This window comes from Trachypithecus francoisi, unplaced genomic scaffold (assembly GCF_009764315.1).
Source record: "Trachypithecus francoisi isolate TF-2019V2 unplaced genomic scaffold, Tfra_2.0 Contig00156, whole genome shotgun sequence".
NCBI lineage: Eukaryota > Metazoa > Chordata > Mammalia > Primates > Cercopithecidae > Trachypithecus > Trachypithecus francoisi.
This window is the reverse complement of record NW_022680493.1, coordinates 188,557-202,216: the sequence shown is the minus strand read 5'-3', so window position 1 is coordinate 202,216 and position 13,660 is coordinate 188,557. Positions and strand designations below refer to the sequence as shown.

General features: G+C 49.1%; 1 protein-coding gene across 3 annotated transcripts in view; it reads left to right on the top strand.

The window, feature by feature from the left end:
• Positions 1-13,660, top strand: part of B4GALT1 (beta-1,4-galactosyltransferase 1) — a 56,847-nt gene that overhangs the window by 23,571 nt on the left and 19,616 nt on the right. For all 3 annotated transcript variants that reach the window (XM_033187727.1, XM_033187874.1, XM_033187809.1), the window contains exon 2: positions 9,783-10,018. In XM_033187727.1, the coding sequence (XP_033043618.1) occupies positions 9,783-10,018 (236 nt within the window). The remainder of the gene's footprint in view (positions 1-9,782; positions 10,019-13,660) is intronic.

Below are 13,660 nucleotides of genomic sequence, written 5' to 3'. Positions count from 1 at the left end.
CCTCTTTCCCAAAGTTTTTGAGGTGGCTTATAAGAACACATACCATAAAAAGGACCAATATAAATTTAAAATCAGAAAAAGAGAAAATGGGCTGGGCAAGGTGGCTCACGCCTGTAATCCCAGCACTTTGGGAGGCTAAGGTGGGTGGATCATGAGGTCAGGAGATCGAGACCATCCTGGCTAACATGGTGAAACCCCGGCTCTGGTAAAAATACAAAAAATTAGCCAGGTGTGGTGGCATGTGCCTGTAGTCTCACCTACTTGGGAGGCTGAGGCACGAGAATCACTTGAAACATGGGAAGCGGAGGTTACAGTGAGCCGAGATCACACCACTGCGCTCCAGCCTGGGCGACAGAGTGAGACTCCTCCTCAAAAATAAATAAATAAAGAGAAAATGGAACTTAGCAAATTTTTTTTTTTTTTTTTTGAGACGGAGTCTTGCTCTGCTGCCCAGGCTGGAGTGCAGTGGCCAGATCTCAGCTCACTGCAAGCTCCGCCTCCCGGGTTCACGCCATTCTCCTGTCTCAGCCTCCCAAGTAGCTGGGACTACAGGCGCCCGCCTCGTCGCCCAGCTAGTTTTTTGTATTTTTTAGTAGAGACGGGGTTTCACCGTATTAGCCAGGATAGTCTCGATCTCCTGACCTCATGATCCGCCCGTCTCGGCCTCCCAAAGTGCTGGGATTACAGGCTTGAGCCACCGCGCCCGGCCGGAACTTAGCAAATTAACAGGAAGAGTGAAAAGATAGATATTTAGCCAGGCACGGTGGCTCATGCCTGTAATCCCAACACTTTGGGAGGCCAAGACAGGAAAATCTCTTGAGACCAGGAGCTTGACACTTGCCTGGCAACATCTCAAGTGAGACCTTATCTCTACAAAAAATTTAAAAATTAGTTGAGCTGTATGGCTTGTGCCTATGATCCAACTACTCAGGAGGCCAAGACTACAGCCCAGGAGATTGCTTGGGCCCAGCAGTTTGAGGCTGCAGTGAGCTGGTACCATTACAATCCAGCCTGGGTTACTGAGCAAGACCCAGTTTCAAAAAAAAAAGATATTCATACCATGGGTCCCAGCATAGTTACTGTATTTGACCGTTTGCAAAAGCTGAAAGCAAAACGTGTTACACATTGTCAGAGAGGAAAATACACAGTAGTTCCTGAGTGTAAGTTGTTTTTCTTGACCTCATTCTTAAATAGCTTCATGGGGTGGGAAGGAAGTGGTAGTTAATAAGTGAACCTGTAAATCAGTGTTTCTCAAAATGTAGTCCAGGGAATTGCATCAAAATTACAGTTACCTAGAGTGCTTCTTAAAATGCAGATTCCTGGGCCCCTGCCCCAGGCTTATCAAATCAATCTGGTGAGTAGAACCCAAGAATCTGCAAATTCACGTACTTCCGCAGATGATTCTTCCTGTACTCCACAGTGTGAAAGCCCCTGCAATAGACGGGAACCTACCAGCATTTGAAAGCAAGCTTGAGTGCTTGGCCTTTGAAGGTTGAGTGGGGCTTTAATGAGGGAGAGAGCAAGGCATGAGAAATGGCAGTTCCACTGAGGTCAGTCAGTGGTTCATTGCTGACGAGGTCACTTTTAAGTCATGTTTTAGAAGAACTACCAAGTGTGGCAGTTCAGGCATGTGGCAGGACTGCTCCTGAGCACAGATGAATGGATGAGCAGCTGGCCCCACTGTGCCCAGTTGGTCCAGCTTCCCACTTGGCCACCTACGGTCTGCTGTGTGGACCTTGGCTGGCAGTCTCCTTTAATTTTTTTATTTTTTATTATTTTTTCCTTTTTGAGACGGAGTCTAGGCTGGAGTGCAAAGGTATGATCTCAGCTCTCTACAGCCTCCACCTCCCAGGTTCCAGCAATTCTCCTGCCTCAGCCTCCCAGGTAGCTGGGATTACAGGCAAGTGCCACCACGCCCGGCTAACTTTTGTATTTTTAATGGAGACTTGGTTTCACCATATTGGCCAGGCTGGTCTCGAACTCCTGACCACAGGTGTGAGCCACTGCACCTGGACTAATTTTTTTGCAGCAAATTCTTTGTTTTTCTCTCTGTTCCCAAATGGAGGGTACTGAGACCACAGATGTGTTCTGTTTACTGGTGAAAAAGCGTTTCTCACTTAGCTGGGTGTGGTGGCACGTGCTGTAGTCCCACGGGAGGCTGAGGTGAGAGGATTGCTTGAGCCCAGGAGTTCGATAATCATGCCATTGCACTCTGGTCTGGGTGACAGAGCGAGACACTGTCTCTTAAAAAAAAGAAAAGAAAAAGTGTTTCTTTCCCTGGGACCTAATAGTGGCTTGGATGGTGAGTTGGTGGAAAGAACAGTGGGTGTTGGGGGTGTTGAACTTGTGTTTGTGTGTGGTGTACCCAAGAGATATCATGTCAGCATTAAGAATAAGACTAATTCTGTTTTCTAGTCACTGAGTTGTATGTTTTGACATCCTTATTTTGGAAGATACTTCCTTATTAGGAATGGGACTAGGGAGAGGGTCACCTTTCCCATCTGTGGGTCATATTTTAAAATATTTATTGTTCAAGTTTAAAGATATAACCAAAGGTATAAAGAAAAATACCACAAACATCTGATTTAAGAAACAAATCAGCCAAGCACGGTGGCTCATGCCTGTAATCCCAGCACTGTGGGAGGCCGAGGCAGGCGGATCATGAGGTCAAGAGATTGAGACCATCCTGGCCAACATGGTGAAACCCCGTCTCTACTAAAAATACAAAAATTAACTGGGTGTGGTGGTGCATGCCTGTAGTCCCAGCTACTCGGGAGGCTGTGGCAGGAGAATCGCTTGAACCCGGAAGGCAGAGGTTGCAGTGAGCCGAGATTGCGCCACCGCATTCTAGCCTGGTGACAGAGCAAGTCTCCGTCTCAAAAAGAAGAAAAAAAAAAATCATTTCCTGCACCTTCGAAACCTTCATGAGTTAGATTTTGAAACTCAGTGAGAAATGCTTCACATGAGAATCAAGAGTCCCTTCTGGTGACTCTCCATCCCCTGCTCTTCTGTTAAGTTTTCTTGTAGGTTTATGGAAACCTTTGTTACTTGTGCTGGTGGCAGAGAAGTGGAGAGGATAGTTGCATGTCACCCACACAACTAGGATTTGTTGGTGTATTCCCATGTGCATGGCAGCCAAGTGGACACAACTCTGTGATGAATCCTCCCAAGAGGACTGAGGGGCCCTGATGGAGGCTGCTTCTTTGCAAAGCTTTCCTTGACTCTCTTCCCTGACCCCTGGTTGATTCCCCTTCTTCTGTGCTAGTTTTAGCTTGTTTGTTACCTGTCACACTCACCCAGTACTGTTGGCTTTGCTGGTCTCCTTGACTGCTGGGGGCAAAGACCTTTTTTTGTTGTTGTTGAGACAGAGTCTTGCTCTGTCGCCCAGGCTGGAGTGCAATGGTGTGATTTCGGCTCACTGCAGCCGTCACCTCCCAGGTTCAAGAGATTCTCCTGCCTTAGCCTCCCAAGTAGCTGAGATTACAGCTACACCACACCCGGTTAATTTTTGTATTTTTAGAAGAGGTGGGGTTTCGTAGAGATGGGATTTCACCATGTTGGCCAGGCTTATCTCCAACCCCTGACCTCAAGGTGACCTACCTGTCTCGGCCTCCTAAAGTGCTGGGATTACAAACATGAGCCACCACACCCAGCCTCAAAGACCTCTTCTTTTTTTTTTTTTTTTTTTTTTTTTTTTTTTTTGAGACGGAGTCTTGCTCTGCCGCCCAGGCTGGAGTGCAGTGGCCGGCTCTCAGCTCACTGCAAGCTCCGCCTCCCGGGTTCACGCCATTCTCCTGTCTCAGCCTCCCGAGTAGCTGGGACTACAGGCGCCCGCCTCGTCGCCCGGCTAGTTTTTTGTATTTTTTAGTAGAGACGGGGTTTCGCCGTATTAGCCAGGATGGTCTCGATCTCCTGACCTCGTGATCCGCCCGTCTCGGCCTCCCAAAGTGCTGGGATTACAGGCTTGAGCCACCGCGCCCGGCCAAAGACCTCTTCTTTACTTGCTCACCCGGCTGCCTGCCCGCTCCCCCACCCCCGGCCCCTCATGCCCTGTACCACCTGGCATGTGATACATACTAACTGGGTACACGTTTGAATATGAATGAATGTGGTGCTGTGAGTGCTTAGGGGATGTGGGTGAAGTGCTTAAGAACCAACCTTGAGTGGTCTGGGAAGGCTTCCTAGGGGAGGTGATGTTTGAGCTAAGGCCAGGCAGCTGTTAGATTTGGTGATATTGAAGCCCTTGGAGACTTAGAGAGCTTGCACTCTTCCCAGAATGATGGGTGAGCCACGTACAGTAAATGGTGCTTCTCATTTCTAGCCCAAGGGGCCTCAAGGGGCACCGTGATTTCACGAGAATGCTGCAAGCAAATCTTTTCCCAAGCTGGGGAATTTGGTGGTAATGCCTGACTCAGCTTGCGGTGCGCACCTGGCCTTTGGAAGATTGGTACAGAGAGAAGCGGCCCACCCACATGAGCCTGTGGAGCAGCACTGGTGGGGGAGCTGGCTTGTGAAGAGGGACTGTGCAGTATACTGTCAGGTCTGAGACCTAGGAGGAAATTCCAACATCCCAGCTCTCAGAACCACAGAGTTCTAGGCACTGCCTAGTTCCACGTGTTCCCAAATGTTTCCTGAATACTTGAATTTCCTGTCCAGGAAATTTTCAAAAGAAACTTAGAGTCCTGACCCATGGCTGCCAAGGAAGGATTTTTTTTAAATTAAATTTTAAAAATCAGTCCAGTATGAAAATCTACCATGATGATTTCATAAGAGAAAGGACATTTTAATATTCAAAGAGTAAGAAGCACTTAATCTTGGAAGAAAGGGCATTCCTATACATTGATTACCTTTAATGAAAAAACACCTACATGGTCTTTACTTTTATGATTTCATTCCTGGGCTAGTGAAACATTGTCACAATAAAGCATCAGGCCAACGCTTCTTTCCACCCACTGTCCAGTCAGTTGACAAGCAGTGACTAGATGTTTCAGCCTGTTTTGCTGAGGCTAAAGGATTGAACTAGTGCTTCAGCCAGCATGAAAACCAGTCAGGAGTCCGTGCTGGTGTTGGCTTAGATTAGCAGGGCCTTTGATGGAGGGGCATATTTGTGTTTGGGTTTGCTGTGCCAGGCAGGGGAGCAGTGGAATTGGTCTGAGTTGAGCTCACACATTGAAGTTATTGAGCGACTTACATGCAAGGCCATGACCTGGACTCCCAGCCGAGAGGCCCACGTGGCGGGGCTTGAGCTGGGGGAGCCGAGGACAGCTTACATCTGCTCACCTGCTTACGTAACCCTGCCTCCCAGCTTCCAGAGCCAAGAAAACACACAAGCCAGCCCAGCGGGGCCGAGAGCTTGTGGTAGCACACGCCATGCGCCACACAGCAAGGGCGCCTTGGCTCGTCCTGAGGACTGTCATGAAGTCCTCAGCCCTCTGCCTCCTCCCAGAGCCTCTCCTTGTGACCCCAGGCAGTGGCTCTGAAACCTGGTCGCAGGTCTGCATGATTCTGAACAGAGGTAGTCATTGCCCTCCTGGAGTCTGAGTTCTCTGGAGTTTCTCACTGGGACAGAGCCAGGTGTGTAGCAGAGCATGGCCCCTGCAGTTTGGCAGGAGGTGTGCAGGGCACTCAGAAGGCCTCCTGGCTGGCACTCGACCCAATTAGTCATTCAATTCCAGGTCTGGGGCTGCTGTCTGTTGTCTTAGAGGTGTAAGCTGCAAGATCTTTAGAGTTGTGGAGGCTTCAGAGAGAGAAGGTGGAGAGAAAATTGCCAGATTGGGCAAGAAGGGCAGAATTGGGAGTCAAGGTGTCTCAATGTGTTGGAAGCACGATGGGGGTTGTGCAAGAGGCACAGCAAGTTCAGAAGGGAGCAGGAGAGCGAGAAGAGGCTATTCAGTGATAAAGCTCTGCACAGAGCCATTGGAGGAGTAAGCTCCTTGACCATCCTTAAACCAGGGTAATTTTCATTTAGGTTCTGCCACACACTCAGCAGGGAGCTCCTGGAAGGCAGGATTTGTCTTGTCCATCCTCCCTCCCTACCTCAACCCAGTCCTTCTTGGACTGGCACACAGTAGGTACCCAGAAAGTATCAACTGAAACAAATTGAAAGTGGTCTTGACACATATCACAGGGCAAGTTTGCATTTAACTGACATTTCAGAGGAAAGACTCTCTGGCTTAGTACTCGATCAGCTTCTGTGGATTGTCAGCATGCTGTGGACACCCCCCAGCGTGGGAGTGAGTGGGCGTGTGTGTGTATGTGAGGGTGAGAGAGTGTTAGTGTGTGTGTTGGGGTTGGGGAGAGAGGAGGAGGAATAGAAGATGCACCACCCAGGTAGCAGCTTCTGCCCTGGGGCGTTGGTGGTGTCAGTTGCTGAGGGAATCCTGAGGAGAAGCAGGTCTGGCTGTAGGTGGCGATGGTGATGGGGTTGCATGAGAGTCCATTTGGGGCAGGTTGAGTTTAAGGTGCCCATGGCATATGGCTAGCCATGTTCTATTGGCTGTGAGGTCAGGAGAGAGACAGGAGATGGAAACAGAGGTTTGGAAACTGTCATGTGCTTAAACCAAATACCTGGGTGTAGGGAGAGTGAGAAGAGAAGGGGGCAAAGATGGACATCCAAGAAAGAGGCTGAGAAAGCCTGGGAATTGAGGTAAGAGGAGGCATAGGTAAATGTGATGCTTGGTGATCAAGGCTTCTTTCTACCTCTCCTATGCGGGACACTTACGTCTCCTGTCTGCTTGGACATTCATGCTGAGGGCAGGGAAGGTGAGAGCAAGGATTTGTCTAAAGATCTCACTTCGGATCCCTGCACTCCTCCTGGTTTACCAAGTGTCACTGGGCACGTCAGGGCGTTCTGAGACCTTAGAGATCATCCAGTCCAATCCCTGCAGTTTACAAATGAGGAAACCAGTACCCTGAGAGTGGATGTACTCTCCACTCTCAGGATACCAAAGATCATCTGGAAAGTCACTGGTGGAGCTGGACCAGGACCCAGGCATCTCTTCTCCTGTCCGGGGCTCTTGACTTCAAGATCATCTTTCTGAAACACATGATGGGGCAACACCAGGACACTTTCCAGCCTGCAGGTGTCTGTCCCGCAGAAGCGAGCCAGGCCACGTGTGAATTCCTGTTTCCTGGGTGGGTTTCAGAAGCTACGAGCAAGTCGGCAGGGTGACAGCCCAGGTGCTTCTTGGGTTCCCCAAAATGGGGTTATGTTTAGCAGCATCCTCAGAACCAAAGGTGGGGTGGGGGCTGCAGATGTTGTAGGGGCCCTCTGAAGTGAAAAGAACCCTGTGACAGATCTTTTCTTCATGTTTTTCACAAGTTCACTGTGCAGCAGGGCCCTCCAGAGGGCTTTGCCCAGGGTTGGGTGTTGGGCAGCCCAGGCCTGGCCGACCTTGTGGAGAAGGGTGTGAATGGTGGGAATCCCCGAGGGCCCTCTTTGCCCAAAAGCTCTAAGGCTTGACATCAGAGATGCCCATCACATGGCCCATCAGAGCTCTACTACCCAGCTTGCCCAGTGAGAATCATCTGGACTCCTTGTTAGGTAGCCATTTAGGTCTTTCCCAAAGTCCACAGACTCTCTAAGGGAAGGGCCCGAGGTTCTGTATTTGTACTAACTTCCTCAAGCAAGTCTGGTGATAGGTTTGGGAAAAACTTGTCCAGGGTGACCGCTGGCTGAGTCCTGGTCTTCTCTGAAGAGCACAGTGCCTCCTCACTTCAGGGCACCCTGGGAGGTGGGAGCTGGCTCAGTAGGCAGTCTTACAAGGGACTGAACTTCAAGGACCCTGTCCCTCCAGGAGGGAGGTGCATGGCCAGAGAGGGAGCAGGGCTTCATAGAGGGAGCCCTGAGGATCTTCTTCCCTGCCCCAGAGGGTCTGCTGCCTGAGCTCTGTGATAGCACAGAGAGTAAAAGGACCAAGCTTGGTTGAAGCCTCTCAATGCAGAAGTTTGCTGGTTAGAGGAGAGTGGGAAGAGCATTTCTGGCAAAGAGAAAAGTGTGGATAGGCGTGGCTTAAGGGATGGGGAGGGAGACAGACAGAGCTGAGATTGAAGGGCCTATTGCTTAGCTGTGGCCCTTGGCCTTCCCTTGTGCAGGGTCACACAGCCTTAGAGCCATTGGAGGTTTTAGTGGGAAAGTAACATGGTCAGGGCTGTTTCTCAGAAGAAAATGGACTAATGGGAACAGGTCCTGTGATGGTGGACCTGGGTCAGCTATGGAGGGAGGGAAGGTGTGAGTTGTGTACTGGGGAAGGGGATGGAAGAGACAGCTATCTGGTGAGAGGAACCAGGCCCACAGCTTTTTTTCTCAGCCTGTTCAATTCAGAAGGGTGAGTGATTCCGGGAGTAGGGGGTGCTCGGAGAGCCACACATTATTGATAAACAGGGCAGGCTGAGGCCTGCTCACTGGCCCTGGGCGGGTTTCAGGTTTTGATCTGTGCTTCTAGTTGGTATTCCTACCTGTTCTCTGGGTTCCTTCCTTTGTTCTTGTGGCTCATTTGCTTCACAGGTGAAGCCGGTTACACTAGAGTAACAGTTCCCAAAGTGTGTTCCCTGGAAAAATGATTCTGTAGCCAAATAAGTTTGGGAAATGGTGGGTTAAATATAACGGAGGGGTTTTTTTTTGACTACACAACTTCTCAGAGCCTTTGATGTGTGTCGTGACTTAGCAGAAGCAGGATTTAATATGCAGTGTTCCCATTCTTACTTGACCACGGGACGTGTTTTTCCATTAAGCATCTTGCTGGGTCTAATGTTTTCTGGAACTCATTTTGAGGAGGTCTGGTCTGCAGAGAGTATGGGGAGCCCGGGTTCAAGTGTTGGCTCTTGACTCTCAGCAAAGCTTTGGTTCCCTGTGTTGCCTAGACTGTACCGTGCGTACCACATACCTTGTATGTGACCTTTTCCTCGTCCCTCTTCCCACCTGCCGTTACCTCACAATCCACAATCTGCACCTCATCCCATTTTCTTCTGAGGCAAGCACTCTCATACTAACTTCCCTCATCCATGTTCTTCTAGGCCAGAAACTTGGGAGTTATCCCTCCCTCTTTGTTACTTCTTCTTCCTCTTTGTTGCTTTATCCCCTCTGTTACTAAGCATTCTTCTGTGTTCTTTCCAGCTATTTCTTTTATTTTCCCTCAGTCTCCTCTGGGGTCTGTTTGCCTCCATCCCTCCCAGAGCTTGGTTCACCTTCTATCGAGTCCCTTCCTGAGACATGGTCACTCATGCCACTCCTGCTACCTTCCACTTTGAAGCTAACTCCCTCCACACTGACGTCTCCAACGTACATGTGTGCACATGTGTGTGTGCACACACACACACACATCCTTCCCCATTCTTAGGCTAGAATCAGAGATGATGTCAGTCATTTGTCCAAGGCCACGCAGCTGAGAGGTGGCAGAGCTAAGTCTCAATCTCAGGGGTTTTGAGAAACTGCCTTCTCATCCATGATCACTGATTTCTACAATAGCCTATCAGGAAGTCTGGGTAGAAATTACTTCCATTTTACAGTGGAGTCGGAGCGGGGAGGGTGCTGGGCAGGCGAGTGCTTCACAGAGTGACCAACCATCTAGGTTTGCCCCACACTGAAGGGGGTTTCTGGGGATGGTTGGTCACCTAGTACTGGATGTGGTGCCTGATGCTGGCAAGAGCGCCCTCTCCGTGGCCACGTTGCCTCCCAGGAGGAGACTTTTCCTCTGCAGCTGCAGCCTGGCTGTCTGATGCAGCCTGTGGAGCAGTGGCGAGTCCTGTGGCCTGCTAACTTCTCCCTCCCTCCACCTCTCTAGTGGGCCCCATGCTGATTGAGTTTAACATGCCTGTGGACCTGGAGCTTGTGGCGAAGCAGAACCCAAATGTGAAGATGGGTGGCCGCTACACCCCCAGGGACTGCGTCTCTCCTCACAAGGTGGCCATCATCATTCCATTCCGCAACCGGCAGGAGCACCTCAAGTACTGGCTGTATTACTTGCACCCCATCCTGCAGCGCCAGCAGCTGGACTACGGCATCTATGTTATCAACCAGGTGAGGCCTGGGAAGGTGGAATGAGAGAGGGTGTGTGTGTGCAGCTGCGTATCAGATGTGTGTGTAATGAGGGCAGGGGAAGGGGAGTGATTTCACAGACACCTGGCACTTACAGCGAGGAGTCAGCCCCCCAACCACCAGTGCAGATGAGCTAAACACCAAACAGTGTGCTTGCCTATTGCTGTCAACTCTGTTAGCCATGGGAAATGCTGGAGTGTTTTCATTGTTCTGTTTTTGTTTTCTAAAGTAGCCTTCCAGCAAAATTGGGAAAAAAGACAACCCTAATTATTCCAAAGTAAACACTGATTATTCCCTGGGTTTGTGTAGCTGTGTATTTTCCTTTAAAAAATAAAACCATCATTTAGATGTCAGACTTTTAGGTAACTCTGAAGTTTATCCAGTCAGTCAGACTGTGTGTCCTGGGGCACCTGGAGACAGTGCCCTTGGTTCAGGTTGCATGCCTGCATGCCAGCCCCTGGTGAAATATCTGGAGAAATCTGATTCGTGGGCCATCTGAGAGTCATGTGGACTGGGCTGAGTCTGAGAAAAAGTTTCTCACTGCTCATCTGATCCATATGTGTTGGACTTTAGCCCTGCTTAGGAAAGTAATGCTAAGGATAGGTCAACTTTCATCACCAAGGCATGGAGAATCAGATTGATCTAAGAGGCATCTTTATTGAAGTAAATTTTTCAGTGTATTTGAGGAGCATTATTTTCCCAAGAGTATAACTTTGATATTTCAAGATTATCCCTAACACTTAAATTCATGTCTTTAGACTGTAACCTCCTAGGTGCAATGACACATCTAACTTATCTAGGCACCCAATTTCATTGAAATTCATTTGAAGAGTCTGAGTACGCCCATTTCTACAAGGCCCAATGTCCATTTCATTTTGAGATAAACTCTGCTTTAGGTAGGAAGATTGTTGGCAGTTTACAGCTTCCATCAAAGTCAAGGGACTCTGTGCACCTTCCCTGGGACCCCAGGGGAAGCCCTTGAGGACTGCTGTGGCATTGTGCTGCATCACTCACTGCAGGGAGATTCTGAAGAAGTGTAAGGTCTCGGTCCTGCCCTGTCCCGAAGCCTCCAACCTGCTTCTGGCAATTGGGACCCTCCCAGGGAATGATTTGTTAACAGACCCAAATAGCCTGTGATTGGATGGTTGCTGCCAAATGCTTTGGAAGCTCAGAGGAAGGAGAGAGAGCAATGGCTTGGAAGGACCAGGATATAAACTAGGTTCTAAAGTCTGCAGGGAGATGGGCTTCTCAGCTGGGGCCAGTGAGCAGGGACCTCAAGGCAGAAAGGAGCCTTGCATGTTCCTGGAAATCGAGATGCCCGCTGAGGTAGGAAAGCACCAGAAGCTCTGAGGCCAGGTGTCAGGGCTAAGCCTGTGAGGCAGGAGAGAGCAGAACAAGCCCTGTTACAAGGAAACTGAAGCAGGACAGCAGGTGGTGGGCAAACCCCTTGAGGCTGTTTGAATTATTTGACCAAGTGAAGTACAGACCGGGGGCCTATGAAACCTGCAAGCAAGTCAGCCACGCAGTTATGGGTCACCTTGGAAGAATATTGGAGAATGCAAGAGAGAATAGGTAAATGTCTTGCAAAGTGCAGGTCACTTTAACCCAACAAGTATTCATTTAAGAAAAGCTGTGATCGAGAAACATTTGTCTGATGTCAGTGAGCACATACTAGTGACGGCAAGATTCAGGAGCCTGTTATTAAAGCAGTGGCAGCGAGCACCTGGAAGAGGCAGCCACCATCACCAGGAGACAGCAGGGATGACTAGTAACAAGCTGTGCCAGCTGCATCTCGTTTCTCTCTCTTAACAGTTGCTATGCCAGTAGATGAGGGATGTATTGTGGATACAGTGCTGTCATATCTTATCCAGCAGGGCATCTGACAGCATCCCACAAATCTGCCTGAGTAGAAGGCAGACAGCCATGGTCTGGGTGCCATATAGGTAGGTTAAAATATATGTTTGGGCCTAGGCGCAGTGGCTCATGCCTCTAATCCCAGCACTTTGGGAGGCCAAGGCCGGTGGATCACTTGAAGTCAGGAGTTTGAGACCAGCCTGGCCAATATGGCGAAACCCCTTCTCTACTGAAAATACAAAAATTAGCTGGACATAGTGGTGGGCGGCTGTAATCCCAGCTACTCGGGAGGCTGAGGCAGGAGAATCTCTTGAACCCAGGAGGCGGAGGTTGCAGTGAACCGAGATCGTGCCACTGCACTCTAGTCTGGGCAACAGAGTGAGACTCCGTTTCAAAATATATATATATATAGAGAGAGAGAGAGAGAGAGAGAAATATAAATAAAAGACATACTTGGGTAAAGAGGGTAAAAGAGAGTTAGTGATTATGCTGGATTTTTGAACGGAGGTAGCTGTTTTCAATGAAGACTGGAGGGTGGGATGCTACATCTAGATATGTTGCAGTTTAGGTGAATGTGAGACTTCCCTGTTTTGAAGTCAAAACAAATATTGGACCAGTAAAATCTGGCCACCAGCTTAAATTCCTGTGATACAATTTACATACTCCCCAGGCTCAACACGGTAGATTTCTGAATGTCCTCTACCAGCTACATGCTCCTGCCCTCCTCAATCTAAGTAGACGGAACAACTAAGCAAGCCAGCTCAGACCGGTGGCACAGCTGTGCTGGCTAACACTGGACACCACCTAAGACAGTGCTCCTCCAAAAGCATGCTTCCCCAAATGGAGCCAAATACGCTTGAGGATTGCTGGGTTGAACCATGTAAAGCAGGTCTCATTCCTGCAGAGCCTTCAGTACCCCGGTGTACACTGTAACCCCAGAAGTGTTTCCTGAGCTTGCCTCACTAGAAAACTTTTCCAAGAACTGTCTCAAGTGATGGGTGTTTTGTGAGTCACACTTTGGGGAAAGCGGGCCTAAGTTAGCGTCTCCTCCCAACTGCCTCTCTGCTTTCCCTGGAACACTAGGAACTGCCCATCCTCCCTCCTCTTTCCACTTCACAACTTAGCATCAGGAATATTTTAGTTTTGGTTTTTCAAACATATATACCTCCTTTTTTCTTATCTTGTCAGTATCATCTTTTTTTTTTTCTTTTCTTTTCCTCATACATTTTTCTTCTCTTCATCCTTTCCTTCTCTTCCAAGGGTTAACTTTCTACCTTAGGGAAGAATCTTTTCCTCTTTTTCTCCCACTTCCCAGCTACTCTCTTATCATCTGCTCCAGTCTCACCGTAATTGATCATTTTGGAAAAATATGGTCCGAGTCCAGACAACTAAGTCGAGAAATGCTTAAACTTTGCCCTACCTTTCCAGTAAACAATATTACCTAATAAATAATAAAATGGTGGGCCGGGCACGGTGTCTCAAGCCTGTAATCCCAGCACTTTGGGAGGCCGAGACGGGCGGATCACGAGGTCAGGAGATCAAGACCATCCTGGCTAACACGCTGAAACACCGTCTCTACTAAAAACTACAAAAAAAACTAGCCGGGCAAGGTGGTGGCGCCTGTAGTCCCAGCTACTCGGGAGGCTGAGGCAGGAGAATGGCGTGAACCCGGGACACGGAGCTTGCAGTGAGCTGAGATCCGGCCACAGCACTCCAACCTGGGTGACAGCGCAAGACTCCGTCTCAAAAGTAAATAAATAAATAAATAAA